Raw genomic sequence first — 22119 nt, 5'->3', positions numbered from 1 at the left:
AAATTGTTCCCGCCCACGAAAGTGCGGCCGATGGTCGCGGGGCGTAGGTTCCCTCCTCCCTCGCCCTCCCCGCGGTGTGTTCTTTGCTTTGGGTGGGGCTACCTGACGCAAAAAAATGTTTCGCCAGGGCAGGGGGAAAAACGAGTCAATCAAGGAAGAAGGGGGGATGTTCTTCCGGGGTGTGGTTTTTCTGGGGGGTTTCGCTTCCGGAAGGGTGTTCGGGCTCGTCCCACCCCCCCTGGAGGTACGTAAACGGTGTATTTCGGTCCCCTCGGGAAAGGGAAGAAGGCTTCGAGAGCTGTTGTCTCTCCTGTCTTCTCTCCCCGCCCCCGCCGCTAGCAGGTGAACCCGAGGAGAGCCTTTCTTGGGTAGCTTGAAGTACCCCTAAAATAAGGGGGTGGCTTCTACTTGCCCCCCCCCAATTTCTGCCCTTTTTATTTGCCCCAGATTGTTATGCTGGGAGCGGAGTTTGCCGCTCTTTAAAACGGTTTCTCCATAACCTTTTGTGCCCACCCATCAGCCAAAAGGTTGCCAGTTTTCTTCTAGTTTTGATTCCACTCCCTTCCCCGGTTCCTTCTTACCCCCCCAGTGTTTTAATTGCCCGTATCCTTCCTGTTTCTTAATTGGGAGTGCATTGACACATTGATCTCGTGTGTCAAGAGCTTCGAAAGGTTCGGTATTCATGAAGAGTGCATGCTTTGTGCGATGTGTGCTTTCTGCTCCCTAATTGAAGTGAGGAAGGACTGGGAAGGTGGAGCGTTAAGCGGTAGAATTTGGGAAAGACATGTTACATACTGTCATATACATCCCAATTGTCTTTATATATATTTTGAAATTATTCCAGCAGAGTTCAAAGGAATCTGCTGCCAAATACCTGTGCATGGGATTTTAGCTTTTATCTCCTGGCAGTTGAGTGCATCACTTCTTGTACTTAAGAGAAACATGACAGGAGTTCATAAAATCAGTCATGTGCAGTGTAAAGTGGATTCGTGAAGGTTTTCATGGAAAGACAGAAAAGCTTCCTTGTCCAGCTTCTTTGGTGGAATTCTTCCCCCACCCCTCCAAATACAGTGTCCCCTAATTCAACCAGTTGGCAGTATATGCAGGGCAGCCCACACAGTGGTGTTGAACTGTGGCCCTCCAGATGTTCTTGGCCTTCAACTCCCAGAAATCCTGGCCAGCAGAGGTGGTGGTGAAGGCTTCTGGGAGTTGAAGTCCAAGAACATCTGGAGGGCCACAGTTCGACACCACTGCATCACACCATGTGCAATTAATATAGAGAATATATTTCTGCAAGATATGGTGATTTTCCTCCCATTAGGTAAATTTAAAGAGGAGATGACTAATTTGTGGAAGAGTACAGTATTTTCTCACCTGCAACAGGCTCAGGCTTAGAACTATGTTACTGAATATGATTTGTGGGAGTAGCTGTAAGGGTCAAAGCATTTTCTGCGTAATGTGGGGGTGCAAAATTTTGCAGTAAATGTATCTTTGGTTTGATTCAGGTGAGCAGCAAGACCAAAAGAGAATGATGTTTCTTTGAAAGGCTTATGTTTTTTGTTTGAACTTGGCTAACACAATCTGGGCTTGGCATCTGAGAAATTGCACTTCACAATCTTGAGGGAATTCACATGACCCTTGTCACTTGCCCTGGAAGAAGGAAACCAGTGAGTTTTGAAATGTATTGGGTACTGTCAATAAACATAGGCACTTTGAAAAAAGTGTTTCTCCCCTAGATTTTCTGCCTGGCCTTAATGCCTCCTTCCTTTTTTTCTCTTGATCTAATTGGGCTTTTCTTATGATTAACTAACAAAGTTAGAGGAATTACCACCTGTTCCCTTGACAAAGATTCTGGTTATCTGTGTTTGCAGCTAAGTAAGTGAGCTATCTGGCTGTGGAACCGGAATTTGGGAGATCAATTCATCACTGTGGGTACCAGAAAAATATCCCCAGCCTATCTAGTTTTTCACGGAGGCTTTCACGGCTGGGATCTAATGGTTGTTGTGGGTTTTTCGGGCTCTTTGGCCGTGTTCTGAAAGTTGTTCCTCCTGACATTTTGGCAGTCTTGTGGCTGGCATTTTCAGAGGACTGGAGTAGCAGAGCACAGAGTGCTGCTCCTGTCCTCTGAAGATGCCGGTTACAGAGACTGGTGAAACGTTAGGAAGAACAACCTTCGGAACACGGCCAAAGAGCCCGAAAAACCCACAACAACTATCTAGTTTTTGTTGAGCTGCAGAGTCTTAGGGAACCCTCTGAGGAAGGAGATGGTAAACTACTTCTGAATACTCTACCTGGAAAACTCTGGAACGGGTCAACATAAATCATACTAGACTTGATGACACTTCATTATTATCACAGCTAATTTAAAATAGTAGAGATATCATTGATAACAAAGAAAGACCAGCAAGGAAAGGTCCTTCAGTCTGATTGCAGTTTCCAGGAAACAATGATCACGATTACATGCTGTGGATTTGCCAGCTGTTTTAACATAATTTTGCAGGCTATGAGAGATTCTATGTGTGCTTCTGTGGATTGGTTATTTCAGTCTGTATTACAAATCATGAATGCAGAAGTGGATAGTTATCATTAATTTATAATTGCCGTTGCTACCTACACTGCTTTTGCATTACTCCGTTGCTGTGTATTAAAAGGGGTTGTGGGGCTGGTTGAATGATATTTTATTCTCTAACAATACTGTTGGACTTTTATTGCATTTTACACCCACTTCTTTCCCCAGTCCTTTTAATAAATGTTTTGCCTATGCTTCCTTGCAGGATAGTACAGTGGTGCCTTGCTTAACGATTACCTCATTAAATAATGAATCTGCTTGACGATGAGGTTTTTGCGATTGCTTTTGCGATTGCAAACCAAATTTTTAATGGGCAAAATTTGCTTCCTGATGATCCGTTCCCTGCTTCGGGAACCGATTCTTCGCATTACGATGATCAAAACAGCTGATTGTCAGGTTTCAAAATGGCCGCCTGCTGTGTAAAATGGCTCCCCGCTGTGCTTTAGGACGGATTTTTCGCTGCACAAGCATCGGAAAATGGCCGCCCTATGGAGGATCTTCGCTGGACACTGAGGTATTTAGGCCATTGGAAGGCATTGAGCAGTTTTCAATGTGTTTCAATTGGCTTTTTTATTTCGCTTGACGAGGATTTCGCTCTACACTGGATTTCACTGGAACGGATTATCCTTGTCAAGTGAGGCACCACTGTATCACAAAGTAAATTATCTGTGTGTTTCTGTTCCAGTTTAAATGTAATCTGGTGCAGTTATTTCATTTGCCAAAAGGATACCAAAAGAAAGTGAACCAATTATGTTATTTTTTTATTCAGTACAAACATTGTACTGAATAAGTTCTGGAGATCATGACCCTTTTCTGATTTTTATTCATTGTATGCCTAGCAACCCTGAAAGCTCCAATTTATCTGTCCCGGGACTTCAAGAAATGTGAAGTTGTGAATTTAAACAAACAAATGTGGTTTTAGAGGAAAGAAAGGAATGTTAGTATTTATCAGTCACCTCCAGTTGAGGAAAGGCTGATGTACAACTACTGTTACAAGATAATGATATCCTGTATCATCACATTTATCCATTTTATTAAGATGAGATCTTTCAATCTTAACCGTGTGTTATTTCACATAAGCTAGCTCATTGCTCTTCTGGGAAGCGGCAGGACTTGCAAGTGGATCATGCATGGGCCATGTTGGGGGAGGGGCAGCATTGTTTGTTTTCCTAAAAGAAGTGACAAGACAGATTGAGAAAGTTGTGATGATAAAGCATATTGGGTTTTTAATACTGGGTTACACGTACAGTACAATTCTTTTTACCATTTAATGACAAGCTAATTAAACTTACTGTTTCAAAGTATAGGAGCCCCAATTGACTTTGTCTCTGCTGACTATAAAACAAAAAATAAATATAAATAGTAAAATATTACCAATAAAATATAAATCATCTCAGAAATTTAAGATCAGATAACTAGTAAAAATAAGTAAAAGCTGTAAAAATATGCAAAAACTAGTAAAAATAAGAGCCACTACTCCGCATTGTCATGCACTGATAAAATAAAGCAGAAACAACAGCAGATGCTATAAAAAGTGACAGATGAAGGGCAAGGTTCCTATTCAAACCCTGCTTGTTACGTATTGTTGCCATAACCTGAACACTTTGTCTGCCTGAACTCCTCCTGGATCGACAAATCATGCTATCCCTCAGAAGTTAACACAAATTCCACAGGTTTTTCAGAGATCATTTCAGCAAGGCTTTGCTTTCAGGATTAGTATAGTTGGTATCATATCTTTTGAAATCAAATACTGTAATTAACCTAATTATATCAAGTGGCATAATTTTACATCAATGGTATTATATTTAGATGGATGTTTTTTAGCTGTTTGTGTTGTTAAGCAGGTTTCTTATACAGTGCCTAACAATACTGTTGTAGTTCCTTTTTTTGTGCTTCCTGTTTCGTACATCAGTTTGAAAATGAGGTCCACACTTCTAACATCAGAAGGAAACGTCCTGGTTTGGTGTGAAATATACAGTGGACCCTCGACTTACAGACGGCTCGACTTACAGACTTTTCGAGTTACAGACTTCTCTGGCTGCAAAATTTAGATTCGACTTGCAGCCGGAGAATCAACCTACAGACCAGAAAAAAAACCAAATTGGAACAAAAATAGAATAAAAACTGTTAGCTGTGGGATTAATCAGTTTTCAGTGCATTGTAGGTCAATGGAGATTCGACCTACAGACTTTTCGACTTACAGCCACCGTTCCAATACAGGTTAATTCCTTAAGTAGAGGGTCCACTGTAGTGGTGCCTCACTTGACGAGGATAATTCGTTCCGTTCAAATCACTGTTAAGCGAAATCCTCGTTAAGTGAAATGAAAAAGCCCATTGAAATGCACTGAAAACCGGTTCGGTGTGTTCCAATGTGTGAAATACCTCAGCGTCCAGCATAGGGCGGCCATTTTCTGGTGCCTGTAACACAAAGAATCCATCCTAAAGCACAGCAGGGAGCCATTTTACACAGAGGACAGCCATTTTGAAACCCAATGATCAGCTGTTTTTGATTGTCGTTAAGCAAAAAATCAGTTCCTGAAGCAGGGAACCGATCAACATTAAGCGAAAAAAGCCCATTCAGTCATCGTTTAGCGATCACAAAAAACTAATAGTCAAGCGATTTCCTTGTCTAACAAGGTAATCGTCAAGCGAGGCACCACTGTATACCTGACAGTGTTTTTAGGGGTCTTTGGCTGTGGAGACTAAGCTATGGGAAGAGTATGGTGTGGAAAAGGGATAGGAAATAACAGTGGTTGTGAAGGAAAGCTGTATTAATCTGTTAAGACTGCCATGGGAATCTTCGTTGATTTTCCTGCTTCAGAGAAAGGTTATGGACAAGTGTACAATTTTACTTCCCACTCTCAAAAACTTTAGTTAGTAGCAATGTAAGCATTTTTCTTTATCCACACTATACTTCTTAGGTGCAGTATTTTATTTGCATATAGCGTCATGTTGTGTGAACATTGGCACCATGTACCACACCCACGCTCTTTTGGTTTTGATCAGATGGCGAGTGGCACCAGATGGGTTGCAGAGACCTGAGTAAATAGGAATAAGAGTAAATATTTGTCCTCTCTAGTCCTAGAACTCCATCAAGGTTTCCTATCTTGTCTAAGTTACATTTATCAGCAGGAAAAGTAGCAGTACTCCCACACTGCGGTTATTATTCTGTGCCATTAAGTGACTTTAGATTTATGGCAAACCTGATGGGGTTACTGAGGTACAGTATATGAGATATTCAAGGAGTGGTTCTACCATCCTCCTGCCTCCCTCCGCCCTGCCCAGTTTCCATTGCCAAGCAGTGATTTGAACTAGGCCCTTTGTGTCCTAGCACAACACATGGTCCACTACACTGGCTCTTGACGCTATGGCTAAAGTGCTGAAAAAAATGCATACATTTGCATTCCTCTCATTGTGCACATTGTTAACAGTCTGAAAGTCATGTAGAGGTTATGGTTGCAGCCTTCATAAGCCCACAAAGACTTGTTTTTCTATCCTTATTAACAGCTGGAAAAAAATATTGTTTCTTTTTTATGATGTAACCTGCCTCAGATCCATTTTTAGGGGATAGGTGGGGCAAAAATATTTTAAATATGTAAGTATTCAATTCCCCATAGGACATGGAATAAATAAACTAGTTATTATGTGGTTTATGTATATTGGTTACAGTTTATTGTATTGCTACTTTATTGTTTGCTCAGTCTCTACTAACAGATGGCTGCTCATGGTCAGACATTGCAGCCCATTTTCTGTAACCTGAACAGTTATCTGGACTATTACTCTCTTCAGTGTTTTAACACATGCAGTCTGCTAATAATTGCATCTGAACATGCTCTGCTGGAAGAAATGTCACCTGGACAAGAATTATTCTTGTGCACATCTCATTCATACCAAGATACCAGTAGAGGAGATGGTACAGACAAATAGTATACATTGGTAGTAGCTGGTGAAAATAAATAGTAATTAGTTAGTAAACAAATCTGGGAGGAAGGAAAATCTGGTTACCCACTGTGGTGTAGTTGATAGACTAACAAATTAGCACTCAGGAGACCTGGGTTTGAATCTCCACTTGACCATGGAAATGGCTGCGGCTGATGGGGAGCTTGAATTGATAAAATCAACCCTGTAATACTTCACTTACCTTGAAATCCCATTTACTGTCACTTTAAATCAGTTCCAATTTGATAGTGCATAATACACACACAAGAGGAGAAGGGGACGACCGAGGATGAGATGTTTGGACAGTGTCATTGAAGCTACCAACATGAGTTTGACCCAACTCTGGGAGGCAGTGGAAGACTTTTATGTAATAACTGCTTTTATTCATTGTTGTACCCCTTGTTATAAGCCGCCTAGAGTGGTCTTAATCGACTAGATAGGCGGGATATAAATAGAATAAATAAATAAATAAATAAATAAATAAATAAATAAATAAATAAATAAATAAATAAATAAATAAGACAGGAGGGCCTGGCATGCTCTGGTCCATGGGGTCATGAAGAGTCGGAAACTACTAAACAACAACAACAACAACATATGTATGTATATGTATGTATATGTATGTGTGTGTGTGTGTGTGTATATATATATATATATATATATATATATATATATATATATATATATATATATATATATATGTATATATGTATGTATATATGTATGTATGTATGTATGTATGTATGTATGTATGTATGTATGTGTATACACACACACATACACACACACACATGCAAGGCAGAAGTAAACTACATTTTATATGATTGTTATGTAGTTATTAAAGCATACATTTGAGACTGAAAGTTCAGATTATATTCTTTTAGATGGAGAGAGATGGGTTTGAGGTAGCTATAATATATATACAGCAGTTTTTGTTGCTTTACCTTTTATTTTTATGTTTTAATCAAGTGATTTTGAGAAGCAAGTGACTTCTGTAGATCTTACTCTCTGGTGAATTATATTGAAATGTATTTTCGTTTTTAGCCCTGTCACATGAGAATTAACTCTTTGGGGTCCCCATTGTTCTCCAGTAGTATGAAGAGCAGGCATAGAGAGAAACCCTTTCTAACACTGCCTTTGGTGCCCTTTTCTTTTGTTAGGGCTGCTCCATTTGCAGCTGAAGTCGTCATGGAGAAGAGTGGGAACATTCAGCTGGAGATTCCCGATTTCAGCAACTCTGTTCTGAGCCACCTCAACCAGCTTCGCATGCAGGGCCGGCTATGTGACATAGTGGTCAATGTGCAGGGCCAAGCCTTTAGGGCACACAAAGTGGTGCTGGCTGCTAGCTCACCTTACTTCCGGGACCACATGTCACTCAATGAGATGAGCACAGTCTCCATCTCTGTCATCAAGAACCCCACGGTATTTGAGCAGCTCCTTTCTTTTTGCTACACGGGCCGAATATGCCTCCAGCTGGCCGATATCATAAGCTACCTGACCGCAGCCAGTTTCCTGCAGATGCAACACATTATAGATAAATGTACACAGATCTTGGAGGGCATTCATTTCAAAATTAATGTGGCTGAGGTTGAAGCAGAATTGAGCCAAACAAGGGCAAAGCATCAAGAAAGGCCTCCAGAGTCTCATCGGGCTTCCCCATCACTGAATCGCTCTCTGAGTCCACACCACAGCACTCCAAAAGGAAGCCGTATGGGCCAGGTTAGCACAGTGCTGGACATTCGGGAACTCAGTCCTCCTGAGGAGTCTACAAGCCCTCAGATAATTGAGCAGAGCTCAGACGTGGAGAGCAGGGAGCCCATACTGAGGATTAACAGAGCAGGTCAGTGGTATGTGGAGACTGGCATGGCAGACCATGGTGGGCAGGGTGATGATGATGTCCGAGTCCTTGGAGCAGTACGAATCAAAACGGAGAACTTGGAGGAGTGGCTGGGGACAGAGAATCAGCCTTCTGGAGAAGATGGGAGTAGTGCTGAGGAAGTGACTGCCATGGTGATTGATACCACAGGCCATGGATCAATGGGGCAGGAAAGTTACACCCTAGGCTCTTCAGGAGCAAAAGTAGCCAGGCCAACCAGCACTGAGATTGACAGGTGAGCTATTACTATTACTTTTGTTTTTGTTACTATTTTACGTTGGTTCACTTCTGAGAGTGTTGTTAAAACTGCATTATCTACGGGCAGCATTTTTCAAGCTTGATTCCAACTTGTTAGAACTTGTAGTATAAAAACAAAGAGAAGGGGGCTCAAATTTGCAGTAAATTCAGGAAAGGTCAGCTGGTCCAGTCATAGAAAGTCCTCTAGGATGTGGTGATTCAATTTGATTAAATAAAAGAAGACTCATGGAGGTTTTAAAGTGGGATAGATCAAGCCTAATAGAGATTTCTCCTGTCTGTTCTCAGGTGTCTTCTCAGACCTGTTGCTTCATCAGATGTTTTGAACTACAACTCATTCAGCTCCATCAAACATTGACAATGGTCAGGGATTATTGGGAATTTTAGTCTAAAACATCTGGAGGGGCTTGGGTTGGGGAAGGCTGTCCTCTAAGTGGTGATATGGTAATAAATTTAGAAGTGTAGTTATCCACTCTGTTAGACCCTATAACCATAAGGAGATTTCAAATATGCAGACCACTGGATCAGTGCATATCAACGACTGAGAAGGTATTTTGTCAAAATAGTGGCCATAAATTGTCTGCTAAAAACCAAATCTTTCCCAAATACTTACCTTTACAACAGGGAGTGCTTGTAGCTATATACTGTTCTTGGAAAAACCCATTATCTTACCCAGCTAAACTCTGGGGAAACGGGGGAATTTCAGCCTTCAAGGCCTGGCTCCATTACACTACTAGCCCTTAATGTATTGTTATTAAGTAAATGAGAAGCGAAAGGGCTTGTCTTCCTCGGGAACAATGGGTATTGGTAGAGACGTAAAATTTCCAAAAATTTCCATTTTTTCTAGAAAACCTCCCAGGAAAAATGTGTTTTTTCTGTAAAAAATGGAAATTTTCAGACATTTACAACTCTAGGTCTTGGCAGTCATCATGAAGATAGAAATATCCTTAGATTCACTGATAGATCGTCAGCTTCTTCTCATGCTGTTTTATGGTAAGGCACCATCTCTACACAATCTAGTATGCATTTTTTTTAATGGTTTTGTATATCTGACTGGAAAGTATTGCTTCCAGTTTGTAATTTGTATATAGCCATATTACTGATCAGTGATGGAGAAGAACCATTTTGTTCTTTTTTTCTTCGTTTTAAGTTCTAGTATAATGAATGTTAATTAGCATTAATCTTTGTTTGTATTGGCAGATTTAGCCCTTCTGGTAGTGTGGTTACTGTAAGTGAGCGGTACAGGTCAAAAAGTGAGTCTCCATGGCGAATGGATGAACCTAAACAACCTAGTTCCCAGGTGAGTGTCCCTTATTAGGGCTTGCTACAATTGTTGTTTCTAAAGGCCTCTACAGGTGGGCACATTGCATTTGAAGCCAGCCTAAAGGTTTTTAGTCTGAATGGAATGATAGGGGTAGGATGGGAAATGACAAGGGTAGAAAGTTGGCAAGATCAGCAGGTAAGATTACTAGCAAAGAGGAAAAACTATGAAGAGTCATGAAAAAGAACAATAGAGAGTACCGACTGGCATTACACAGTATAGGAAGATAAGTTTGCTGAAGTTGTACTCTTTACTAGTACTCTTCACTATTTATAGCTCTTTACAAAATATGAGTGAGCGATCTGTGCCCCAAGACGTGAAATAGAGGCAAGTGAGGAGGAATTGGCCACTGTTGTAGTTCCATGCATTTAAGCCTGCCAGTATAAATGAAAATACACGTGAGATGTAATAATACTGACATACCGTACTGAGTTTTTATAATTATAAAAATACAGTTATATAATTATAATTTTAACTCAATTATGCATGTGAAATGCTTTGAACATTTGGATGTGCTATGCAAATAGTGTATTTGTTCCTAGTGGGGTATGGTTGTGCGAAAGGGTGCATAAAAAGGATATCATGTTCACAGAAGCTAGCTGACTTGGAGATAACTTCATTTCTGTTTCCATCTAGGAAATGATACGCCTTTGATCCTCTTTCATACCCTAAAATCCTCATTTTCTTAGCCTTTGGTCTCCCTGTTCTTCCAATTTCCTTTGGAACGTGCACCCAGGCACTACACCCAAACAGTCTTACGTGTTTTAGGGAAGGGTCCTTTCCATACAACATATAATATGGGGTTTGATCTATGGCAGAAGACCATATTCTGTTCACTATGTAATTTGCAGTAAAAAATGCCATACCCCAATACAAATGACTCATATTAGCATCTGCTAACAGGGCATCTTTCATTGTTTGCAGGACTCCATTCCTACATTCTGCCACTCCATTCTGAAAGGGAGAATAGGAACTCGTTTTTCTATGGTATATCCCTGTGTTCGTTGGCCATGTCTGGAACTTTCTAGACATGAATTCAGACCCTCTATCTGTCTGCAGTTGAGCCACTTTCTTATCATATCTTCTATGCACAAAATTCACCCAATTTTTGAAATGGTTCAACACTTCTGCTCTGCTTTTCATTAGATAGCAGAATGAATAATGCATGTAGTCATCTACTATGACTAGAACTACATGTGTATGACTATATATTTTTATTATAATTCTCTGTTTTCCCATCTTGAGCATTACTAAGCATTACTAATCACTATTGTTTTGAATTGTTTTTAACTGTTTTAGTTTATAACATTTAATGGAACCCGCCTGGAGTAGACTTTGTCTGAAAGGGTGGGATAGAAATCTAATAAATAAATAAATAAAATAGAACATATTTAGCTCCCCTATAGATGGCTCTAGAGGCCCAATTATGTCTGCATGTACCAACTGAAATGGTCTCTGTGTTTGTATTGCTTTCTTTGCTTATTGGGTGTACTTTCGACTGAGCAAGTTTACATAAATTACAATCTAAGTAATTCTCGTGGCGCAGTGGTTAAACCGCTGTACTGCAGCCAAAACTGTGCTCAGGACCTGGGGTTCAATCCCAGGTAGCCGGCTCAAGGTTGACTCGGCCTTCTATCCTTCCGAGGTCGGTAAAATGAGGACCCAGCTCGCTGGGGGGGCAATGTGTAGCCTGCATAATTAACTTGTAAACCGCCCAGAGAGTGCTTGAAGCACTATGGGGCGGTATATAAGCAGCACGCTTTGCTTTGCTTTTTACACTGTTTCATTTTTACACCTTTTGCCAAGTTTTCCATTTTTTGTATTACTCTGAAATTAGCATGACCAAGTCTTCTATGCATCAGATGTGCACACTGGTCATGCTGAGGTTTATTTCTAATCATAGCATGTGTTACATTATTCTGTGCCTTTCCTTTAAGCACCTACAAATTATTTTCAAGCTTTGCTGTAGCACAAATTCTGTTTCCCTTCTTAATTGCACAAGTGTTATCAGCAAACGTCACTGTATATCCTTCTTTGCCTAAACAAGAGATACTTAGAATATTACAGTCTAATTTTGGTACTAGTAACACACCACAAAGTTCCCTTTTCAAACCTGGAATGTATATAATCCCTTCTCCATTCACTGCAGACTTTTCTCTGTTCGTCAGGCTCACGAAGCTATGTTTCGAAGCACCTAAAGAGAAAATAAGTCTAGTTTGTTAGTTAAATGGCATATGGCTCCACTGTCCACAATTCATGTGGTGACCTTGGCGTTATCAGAAGCCTGCACAAGAGAAATCCTCCGTTGTTTCTTGCTCTCATTCCGGCGGCCAGCTTCTTTGCAGTTCCTTTGTAAATATTTTTCCGAACCGCATTTAAAACAGCGTCTCACAGCCAAAGCCTTGCCGCTCTGCTCTCCGCTTCTGGAAGCAGCTCTCCTCCAGTGTGGGCTGTCATCTCTCACTCTGACTTTGGATCTTTCATTTCTTCTTTGCTCCTCCTCCAGCAGTCTTCCTGTCAGATACTCAAGGGTTAAGTCCCTCTCTGGCATGGACTCAAGGCTTGTCACCAGCACATCATAGTTCTCTGAGAGACTGCTTAGGATTACATATACCTTGTGGCTTTCTGTGAAGTTCATTCCTCTCTGTTCAAGCTCTATGAACAGCTTTCTCATTTTCTGCAAATGCTCTGACATGCTCTCTTCATGTTCAAGCCTCGCTCTATACAGCTTTTGTGTCAATGCAACTTTACTTCCAGCTGTATCTCTTACATAAATACGTCTCAGAGATAACCAGCATTCTCTAGCTGAGGTCAGTCCATGTACATTTACTAACTGGCTGTCCTTTCATTCTGTTTTTCTTCCTCCTCATCTAACGCAGCGGGGGGATTGGAAACAGTCTTCCACAAGTCCTCCCTTCTTAGCAACATTTCGGCTTTAACTGACCATGTTGATAATTCCTTTCATTTATCTTCGTTAGGGGAAAACCTCCCCTTCCTGCTGCCCCAAACATCCTGCTGCCTCTTATCTCCATTCTCCGTTCTTTGTCCCCTCCTGGGATCTGAATGGCAGAACTCTCACCTTCTTGGACTTCTTCTATTTAAGGACTGAACCCTCTTGCCTCTGTAGTACCCTCTGGCACTCACCGGCTCCTCTGGCACATGGCAGGCATCCTTGGCGCTGGACCCATAACCCAATGTTAGTGCATAGAGCTGATGTCTCTGGTGCAGAGTCTTGTCCAGTCCAGGCAGTCCAAATAACTCACACATACACAGGCAGCTTCTCTCGCCACCAAAGTATATTTACAATAGAAACAGCAATTCCAAGTGGCAGCATGACATAAAGCAATGGATCAGTGGTGGAGATACATCATCAGTTCAGCTTCACATATATATATATACTTACACATATTAGCATATAACCAATCATAGCAGATGTTGTATCATCCATGACTCAGCATTATTCAGCATTCTTGCACACCTGTACAATCATGGATGCTCATTAATACAAACCTTGTTCTGCCAGGTTAGGAAATTATCCTTGACATCTTTCCACTCATCTTCCCACTTTCTGATATCTTGAAATACAACCCACAAACATAGACAGTTCTGTTGGAAATGAGATGGGATTTGTAGTCCAACACACTGAGGAAAAATAACATATTAGCTGGAATACTGTAGACAGGCTTCTTATGAGTATTTAATGAACAAATTCTATTGTCATTTTAAAAAAGCCTTTCCATAGACTTTAATAAATCTGGCAGCTTCTTGCCCAACAGAGGAAGCATCAGGAATTAAAAATTTCATCCATGTTCAGTTGGGTGCAGGTTGGCTGGAAGAATTATATGAGATATTTGTAAATGAAGCTTCCATGTTCTGAGGCAGGTATCTCCAAATGTCAGATACTTTGAACAACCACTGTGGAAGGGTAATGCTTACAGATCTTGCTGATGTACTCCTAACCCACTGCCTGCCAGCTGTAGACTCCAGAGACTGAAGTACTGCTTATTAGCTTTGTTTGGTTCCACATAATCCCAAAGATGACCTCATAATTAAGCCCTTAATTTTTTTGATATGGAGAGGAACACAAAATTGAAAGAGACAGCATAGGTACGTTTGCATGGGAGACCATGGACAAGCCAGATTGCACATACACAAGAAATTATGTACCTGTGTGGGCATGAGAGAAGGAGAGCATGTGAGAGGGAAAAAATAAATATGTTTGGGTGGGAGCAGGTGTGCTGCAGGAGAGAAAGTGAACATATGGGCATGGGTGAGAGAGGAGGCAAGAGGAGAAAGCAAACAAGCACAGGCAAGAGAGCAGCAGGAAAGTGGGTGTAGGCCCTCTTATGTGCATACAAGAGTTCTCTTTCTTTTGTGCATCTCTTTTGTGTATATGCCCATTTCTCTTTCTCTCTCTCTCTCTCTCACACACACACACACACACACACACGATTGATTGATTGATTGATTGATTGATTGATTGATTGATTGATTGATTGATTGATTGATTGATAGGTATGAAGCCCATCTGGTAGCCAAGACCATCTCTGTAAGTTTCTATGACTGAGTCAGGATTCAAACCCAGGTCTCCTGAGTTCTAGTCTTTCATTCTCTCCATTGCACCATACTGGATGTAGTGGGAAGTTGGAGCACAACATAAAACACCCACGTCACTTTTCTTCCTTTCTTCCTGCTCAGGCAAATCACATCACCACCAACAATAACAAGTAGCTGGCATAGATTAATTTTCATTCAGTTGAAGAAATAGTAAGCTGCAGCAATGGTTGTTATAAGCAAACAAATAATTCCATTCCAGCTTGTTACTACAGAGTGTAACTTGTTCCAAAAGTAACTCATAAAACATGAGTTACTTCTGCATGAATGTGGTTGGTTTCCCAGTCCCTGCAGTAAACAGTTCTCATAGCCTTGACTTGTGCAACAGCACTAGGCAGAAGTGCTGCAGAGAACGTATGGTGTTCAGTCCTTTGCCTATATCATTTAACTATTGCTGTTGCTAAATTTTAATCATGCTACATACAATGTATGATATATTGGAGCCTTCGCAAATACATATTGGAGATCCTTTGTTACAATTTTTAGTACAGAGGATCCAGTGCTGCTTTTAACCAGAATTAAAGGAAATAAATTATATATTACAAGAAACATGGACTACCACCAAAAAATGTCATTCTTCTCTGCTGTTACAGCAATGGTGGGCATTGCATATCGTTTTAAAGGAGAATTGGCAGTTCTGGACGATTCCAAGAACAGCAAGTCTCTTCCTTCCCAGGAACATTTTCCCCAAAAGGACCTTGGATTTGCAAAAATGGGCAAGAGGCTGCATGTTGTCCTCCCCTGCCTTCCAGTACATCCAAATAATACCAAAACAGAAATGTTCTTTTGGCACTTTTTGCTTTCTCCTGTTTTTTTCAACATGATCCAAAGATGTGGAAAAACATGCACAGAATTGCTCAAGGATGATGTTGAGAGGATTCTGGTAATGTACAAGTTATAGAAGAAAAAATCTTAATTAGGATGCCATTATGGGTGGAGTTTTCTTGTAATATATAATTATATATATAATATATATAATAGATTAACTGTATTCGCAAAGGCATTCATGGCCAGGATCTAAAGGTTGTTGTGGGTTTTTTGGGCTCTTTGGCCATGTTCTGAAAGTTGTTCTTCCTAATGTTTCACCAGTCTCTGTGGCCGGCATCTTCACAGGACCAGAGCACAAGAGTGCTGTCCTCTGAAGATGCCGACCACAGAGACTGGTTAGGAAGAACAACCTTCAGAACACGGCCAAAGAGCCCGAAAAACCCACAGTAATCTATAGATTAACTCTTTAGCATCAGACAATGTGCAACTATGCAAGATATGATTTGAAGGGTTCTACACTTCTCCCTTGGAGAGATGCACAGGTTCAAACAGTGTGGTTTTGGTTATAAATGGATTTTATTCTAGCAAACAAAAATAAATAAATATTCAGTAAATACTATGTTGCTATTCATCTCCAGGAAGTGGCCTGAGAAAGGGGGGGTGTTGGACTTACAATAGTTCCTGTTGTTGTTGGTGTGGTGGCCCCCATTTCAATACCTTGCCAGCCCCTTTCTCCTGGCATGGCAACTCCGGTGCTCTCAGGGCATGCCAGGAGGATGACATGGGTTGAGGGAGATCTGCTTGTGTGTGTGTGAATGAATCAGCTGTTCATTCTCAGTAGTTACATTTGGGGAGGCATAGGTTATACATAGATTTTGAACTACAAGGGGTCTGGCACTCCTATATCCAGCGCTGTTGAAGGGAGAAATGTATTCTTATTCTGTCACATTCTAGCCAGCACTAGAATAAGGAGTTAACACTTTGATTTCTTAAATAGGCTTCTTAGAGTTTGAAAATGTTTCAAATGAATACAGTTGCCCAAATCCTTTAACCTACTTACCAAAGCATAACACAAATGGTATAACTTTGATAGGTGTATCGCTTTATGTTGAGAAATCACCATAGACATTATCACCTGCATACTCAGTTTTGCAACTCAGTGAACAACAGATAATACCTACTGTGATTTCTTAACCTGCGGGAATATGCCTCCAAAATTATCGCATTTGAGTCCTGATGCAAGAGGATTTTGGCCAGTGAGTCAGTATCGTGTTAGAGGATTGCTATGGTTTAACTGTACATTATACAGTGGGGTCTCTACTTAAGAACATCCCTACTTAAGAACAATCCAACTTAAGAACAGCTCCATTTGCTAAATTTTGCTTCTACTTGAGAACAGAAATCCAAGATAAGAACAGGAAAAAAAACCTTTCCTGCTCTTTTTTTAACCTTAGGTCATCTTAGGTTAAAAAAATCTCCCCCTAGTGGTAGAGTACGTATTAACCAGCTTTGCATTAGTTCCTATGGGAACTAATGCTTCAATGTACGAACGCACCTCTACATAACAAAAAAAAACAGCCAGAACGGATTAATTGGTTTTCAGTCCATTCCTATGGGAAATTTTGCTTCAACTTAAGAATGTTTCAACTTAAGAACACCATTCCAAAACGGATTAAGTTCTTAAGTAGAGGTTCCACTGTAGTTTCTATGGACGGAAAAGAGCAGATACGGATTAAATGGTTTTCAATGCATTCCTATGGGAAATACAGATTCAACATAAGAACTTTTCAACTTGAGAACCACCTTCCAATACGGATTAAGTTCTTAAGTAGAGACCCCACTGTATATCAGTTTTTAATCCTGCCTTTATTCTAAGGGACTGCAAGGAGTGGCATACATGAATTCCATACACACATCCAATTTTTAAAATGTATCGCCTGCATCCCCTTGTGCAGTTGCAAAAATGGCATAGCTTTTGGAGGTGATCATCTGAAGTTAAAAAATCACCATCACCATAGACATCTGTTGCGTGCTGAGCTGTGTGACTCAGTATCCAATAGATAATGTTTATGGTAATCTCTTAACTTGAGACAATTTGTCTTCGAAAGTTACACTGTTTGTGTTACACCAGTATAATTAACAAAAGAGAATTTCGGCCTATGTATTTATTCTCTTTGTCAAAGGGTATGTGATGAGGTGCTGCTGAACCCTGGATTCTGTGCAGCCTTCTGTCCCCGGTCTCTCTCTCTCTGGATACATTTTTATTCCAATTTGGCTCTGGATTTTATATGTAAGTGGAGCAGACTTCAGAACAAACAAATCTAGTTGGCTATATTCCATTTAATCTTGCCTTGGCAGCAGATGTGAACATAACAGTTTAAGATCCACATAGGAGCTGCTTCATTGCCTCTCTTATGCTTAGATCCAAGGAGATTTAAAAACTGCTTTCACATGCAGATTATATAATCATGTCTCCTGCTTCCCCATAATGTCTTTGCTCTAGGTGGAGGAATCTGCAATAGTTGGAGTGAGTGGCTACGTTGAATATCTGCGCGAGCAGGAAGTATCTGAGCGATGGTTCCGTTACAACCCACGTCTCACTTGCATCTATTGCGCCAAATCATTCAACCAGAAGGGCAGCCTGGACCGGCATATGCGTCTCCACATGGGCATCACACCATTTGTTTGCCGTATGTGTGGCAAAAAGTATACCCGCAAGGATCAGCTGGAGTACCATATCCGCAAACACACGGGCAACAAGCCCTTTCACTGTCACGTCTGTGGGAAAAGCTTCCCCTTCCAGGCCATCCTCAACCAGCACTTTCGTAAGAACCACCCGGGATGTATGCCTCTGGAGGGGCCTCATAGCATCTCCCCAGAGACCACCGTGACCTCAAGGGGGCAGGCCGAGGAGGCGTCTCCACTTCGAGAGGAAGCTGGCATGGCAGGGGAGACAGCACAGGGATCTGTGTCCACCACGGGGCCAGACTGAGACCAAAGGCCAGATCGATGGGTGAGGGAGGTCCTCTCAAGCTCGACGCAAACCCCACTGGGAGGGCGAGCTCATGCTTTCACTTGTGCAATGTCGTGGCTGGACAGAAATGCTCCTGAGATGTTGCCAAAAGAGAAAAGATGAATAGAAAAACAAAGTGCTAAAAGTTTCCTCCTTCCCCCCCCTCTCATCTTCTTGAGGAGGAGGAAACCAAACTGAGTCAACTAACCTCTGATTCAGGGATTCACAGTTAGAAGGGGGTGGCTTTTTAAAAAATAGTAACGTATTTGGTAATGATAAAGGAAATACAGTTTTTTAAAATTTCTTGGCAACAGGCACTGTTATTTATGGGCTGTAGCAGTCCAGCTGCAGTGAGTGCAGGACATCGACATCTGTATCTATCACAGTGGTTGTACCACTGTAGTGTCGCGGGCTCAAGAACTGGTTCTTCTCCCTCATATATTTTCCCACTTATCTCCCAGTTAATTGTTTTACGAAGAATGGATGTCCTGGTATAATCTGCCTGGCCTGACTGCATTTTGTTTCATTTTATTTTGATGTGTCTTTTTAGAAACTGACCCATTGCTTAAGGGCTTTTGAGAATGGAGGGGAATTTGCCCATTTAGGGTGTGTGGCCTTGACTGTTTGTTATGAGGCTAGCAATCTTTTGAGCAGTATTTTAGAGGCAACAATATTTAAATATTCAAGCTACTGAAAAAGAGTGTAATGGCTGTTTGGCACTGCCAAGTTTGGGTGATATTTTCAGTTGCAAAATGCAGATGGCGCAGAACACTTTGCCCTTCCTCCTTAGTTTTTGTGCACTGCAAAGACTAAAAAGAGTGACATTTCCAGTCATGATGAATGAATTAATACAGAAGTTTTGTCCCAAAGGTCATCATTTGCCTCCCTTGCACTTGATCTAATATAACAGCAATATTTGTATATCAGAATAGTCTAATACTAATGGGGAACATAATCATGGTTTATCTATCTGTGAGTGTCTCCCTGTTTAATATTTTTATATAAAAATGGGAAAAAATCTCCTCCATTACTAATAATTCCGGAGGATAAAATTTCCAGTGTCCTATGAGCAATGAGAAGTCCTTGTGCCAGTATTACTTTTTGTATGAAGTTGCTGGGGAGATAAGAATTCAGCTGCCAAATCTAGAAAAAATGCACCTATCTCATTTTCCCCAGTATGTTGCTTGTAAGTGAAAGGATATAGGTGCAGGAGAGAAAAATCTCTTGATAATAGCAAGATGTGCAGCAGTCTAAACTCTGCTTTGGTCTTGAGTTTTATGGAAGTACAAAAAAAGAGAATAAAAGAGCCACACATCTGCTGGCGCTGCAGATGATTTCTGCAGGAAATTTGCTGATGAATGGCAATAGATTTAACAGAAATTGCAAAGAGGGGGAGGTAGTTTAAAATGGAGAAAAACAAAGTAGACATTATGGGAAGAAAAAGATGGCCTTATGGCAAACTTGCTGGGTTTTGTACAAACACTGGGTCAATCCAGCCTGCTTAGGCAACAGGTTTTCCTTGTAAAAATGAGGATATTTTCTTAAATCATGTTTGACTGGAGGAATGAATGAAACAGATAAGTATTTGCTCTTTTTTTTTTTTAATGAACTGAGGTGTTCACCCTAACACCTCCCCCCCACTTTATGGTGTCAGCTAGTAACCAGTGGTTTCTCTTTATGATCATAGGAAAAGAAACCAATGAAAAGGTCAGTTCTTAGTATCTCAAAGTGTTGAATAAGACCTTCCTAGAGACCCACCCCCTTATCCACAGGCACACACTATTCTTTGGCGAGGGGGTTAATAGATGTGAATATATATGCTGCTTTAGTCATAGCTTTCAGATTTACCAAAAAGAGACAATTTACACTAAAGAGCATTGAAAAATATTTCTAGTTACTTATAACAAAGATTTTAAGCATTTAAAAAATAGAACCTTAAAAATATTACCAAACTGTAAGGCATACATTTATTTATCTACACATATGCTATAAATACTTGTAATGGGAAAGTTTTTCTGCTGAGAGCTGGTGGTGGTGTATAACGAACGAGTGTACAAGAGTTTCCTCCAAAACAGAGAATGCAGCAACATCTGTTCAGGATGAAGTGGCAAAGAGCTGACATGGGAATATTGAATGTGGTGTTCATGGAGCTGTGAGCTTCTTCAACAAGTTCTTCTTGTACTGATACTGTGAACTGAGGAGCAGCCAGGTATTTCAGGTTCCTGTCAGCCTTTTCTTGCTTGCTGATAAAACTCCTCTTTATTTAGCCTAGCTGGACTCATTAAGCACTTCTCTTTTTTTAAGCCTGGGTTTAGTTTTGACAGAAAAATTAAAGCTTGTGAAAGATATGTTTTTTTTAATTGCCACTGTAGAAATGTATCATTTCTAATTACATGCGAAGGAGCCAATATTCTTGCCCAAATCTCATTTGCAGTGAGGTTTGCCAGTTGTAGCTAATATCACTGACCTCATTCAGATATATGATGAAAACCATTGCTTCTTAGTGAGAGAATGAATCTGAGCTACCTGTAAGTGTACGTATGCCCCTCCCTCTTTCAGCGCAGCTGTGAAGATTCTGGAAGCTTCTGTCTCAGTTTTAGATGTACTGCAGGTTGTTGTGCTATCTGAATGTGGGTAACGATGATTTCTTTCAACAAACCACAGCTAAGACTGAACACAGTTTATGGTCATTCTTAGTTCTGGTTGAATGAAACATGCTGATTTATGAAGCTGCCTTTTTAAAATAATCCATAGTTTTCCAGTAAATCCAGACCACAAGATTTTGGCTTAGCAAATATGCTAAACGGCAGGTGATCTAACAGAAGTGGGAGCTTCTGACCACCTCCTTGCAACCATGGAAGAGAAGGGGAAGGGGAAAGGTAGTGTGCCACCCCAAACCTCATGATGGCTTGTTCTCATGTTACCAAACCATTGCTTAGTGTTATATCTGAGTGCGGACACTATGAAAAAGGGAACTGTTTAATTTTTTGTGTGTATGTGTGCATGCACACACAAATGCATGCATGTACCATGTTTCCCCGAAAATAGGACAGGATCTTATATTAATTTTTGCTCCAAAAACATATTAAGGCTTATTTTCTGGGGATGTTTTATTTTACAGTCATGTCATCTTCTGGTTGCTGCACAAATGGTGGAGGGCGGGTTTTCACTTAACTAGGGCTTATTTTTGAAGCAGTGCTTATATTACGAGCATCCTGAAAAATCATACTAGGGCTTGTTTTCAGGTTAGGTCTTATTTCCAGGGAAACAGGGTATATGCAAATAACTTCAATTACATTGATCTCTGTGTGGTTGTCTGATACTGTCACTTAACGCAGTATAGTACAGTAAATCCCTGTATCTATGAGGGATTGGTGCCAAGCCCCCCACAGATGCTGAAAGATGCGGATTATAGCGAACACTATTATAATAGTGAATGCTATACACAGCATGGTCTCTGGCTCCTTCTGGTGGCCCATTATGGTAACTTCTTCATTAAAAATATTTTTCGGTGGGATGTTCTTTTAATATCTTTAATTCAGTATTTAAGACCATGGATATGTGAATCGGTGGATACTGATCCCACGGATAAGGGGTCTTATGCAGTTGACTACAACAGAAACTATGACCTTCTATTGAGAGAGCAAGCTTTTAGTCTTGGTGCAAGGAGAAAAATTCTTAAAAACACGGAGATAATTTCAACTAATTAACTCCGGAGGTAAAGAAAAATGTAAGGAAGTGTCACTTTGCACTCAGCAGAGACA

General features: G+C 40.7%; 1 protein-coding gene across 1 annotated transcript; it reads left to right on the top strand.

Moving 5' to 3' along the window:
* The first annotated feature begins 73 nt into the window (after positions 1 to 73).
* On the top strand, positions 74 to 20902 carry ZBTB37 (zinc finger and BTB domain containing 37). The gene is made up of 4 exons (XM_020798538.3): positions 74 to 244; positions 7669 to 8619; positions 9840 to 9939; positions 17846 to 20902. The coding sequence occupies exons 2-4, from the start codon at positions 7697 to 7699 to the stop codon at positions 18332 to 18334; spliced, it is 1512 nt and encodes a 503-aa protein (XP_020654197.1). The 5' UTR covers positions 74 to 244; positions 7669 to 7696; the 3' UTR covers positions 18335 to 20902.
* The last annotated feature ends 1217 nt before the right edge of the window (positions 20903 to 22119 follow it).

Source organism: Pogona vitticeps, chromosome 4 (assembly GCF_051106095.1).
Source record: "Pogona vitticeps strain Pit_001003342236 chromosome 4, PviZW2.1, whole genome shotgun sequence".
NCBI lineage: Eukaryota > Metazoa > Chordata > Lepidosauria > Squamata > Agamidae > Pogona > Pogona vitticeps.
This window is presented reverse-complemented; position numbering and strand designations above follow the sequence as displayed.

What these genes read in the sequence shown, in the direction of transcription:
- ZBTB37 (XM_020798538.3), top strand. Translation starts at nt 7,697, where the DNA reads ATGGAGAAGAGTGGGAACATTCAGCTGGAGATTCCCGATTTCAGCAAC. An exon ending in ACCAGCACTGAGATTGACAG is followed by an intron (nt 8,620 to 9,839) that starts GTGAGCTATTAC and finishes TTGTATTGGCAG; the next exon opens with ATTTAGCCCTTCTGGTAGTG. An exon ending in CTAAACAACCTAGTTCCCAG is followed by an intron (nt 9,940 to 17,845) that starts GTGAGTGTCCCT and finishes TCTTTGCTCTAG; the next exon opens with GTGGAGGAATCTGCAATAGT.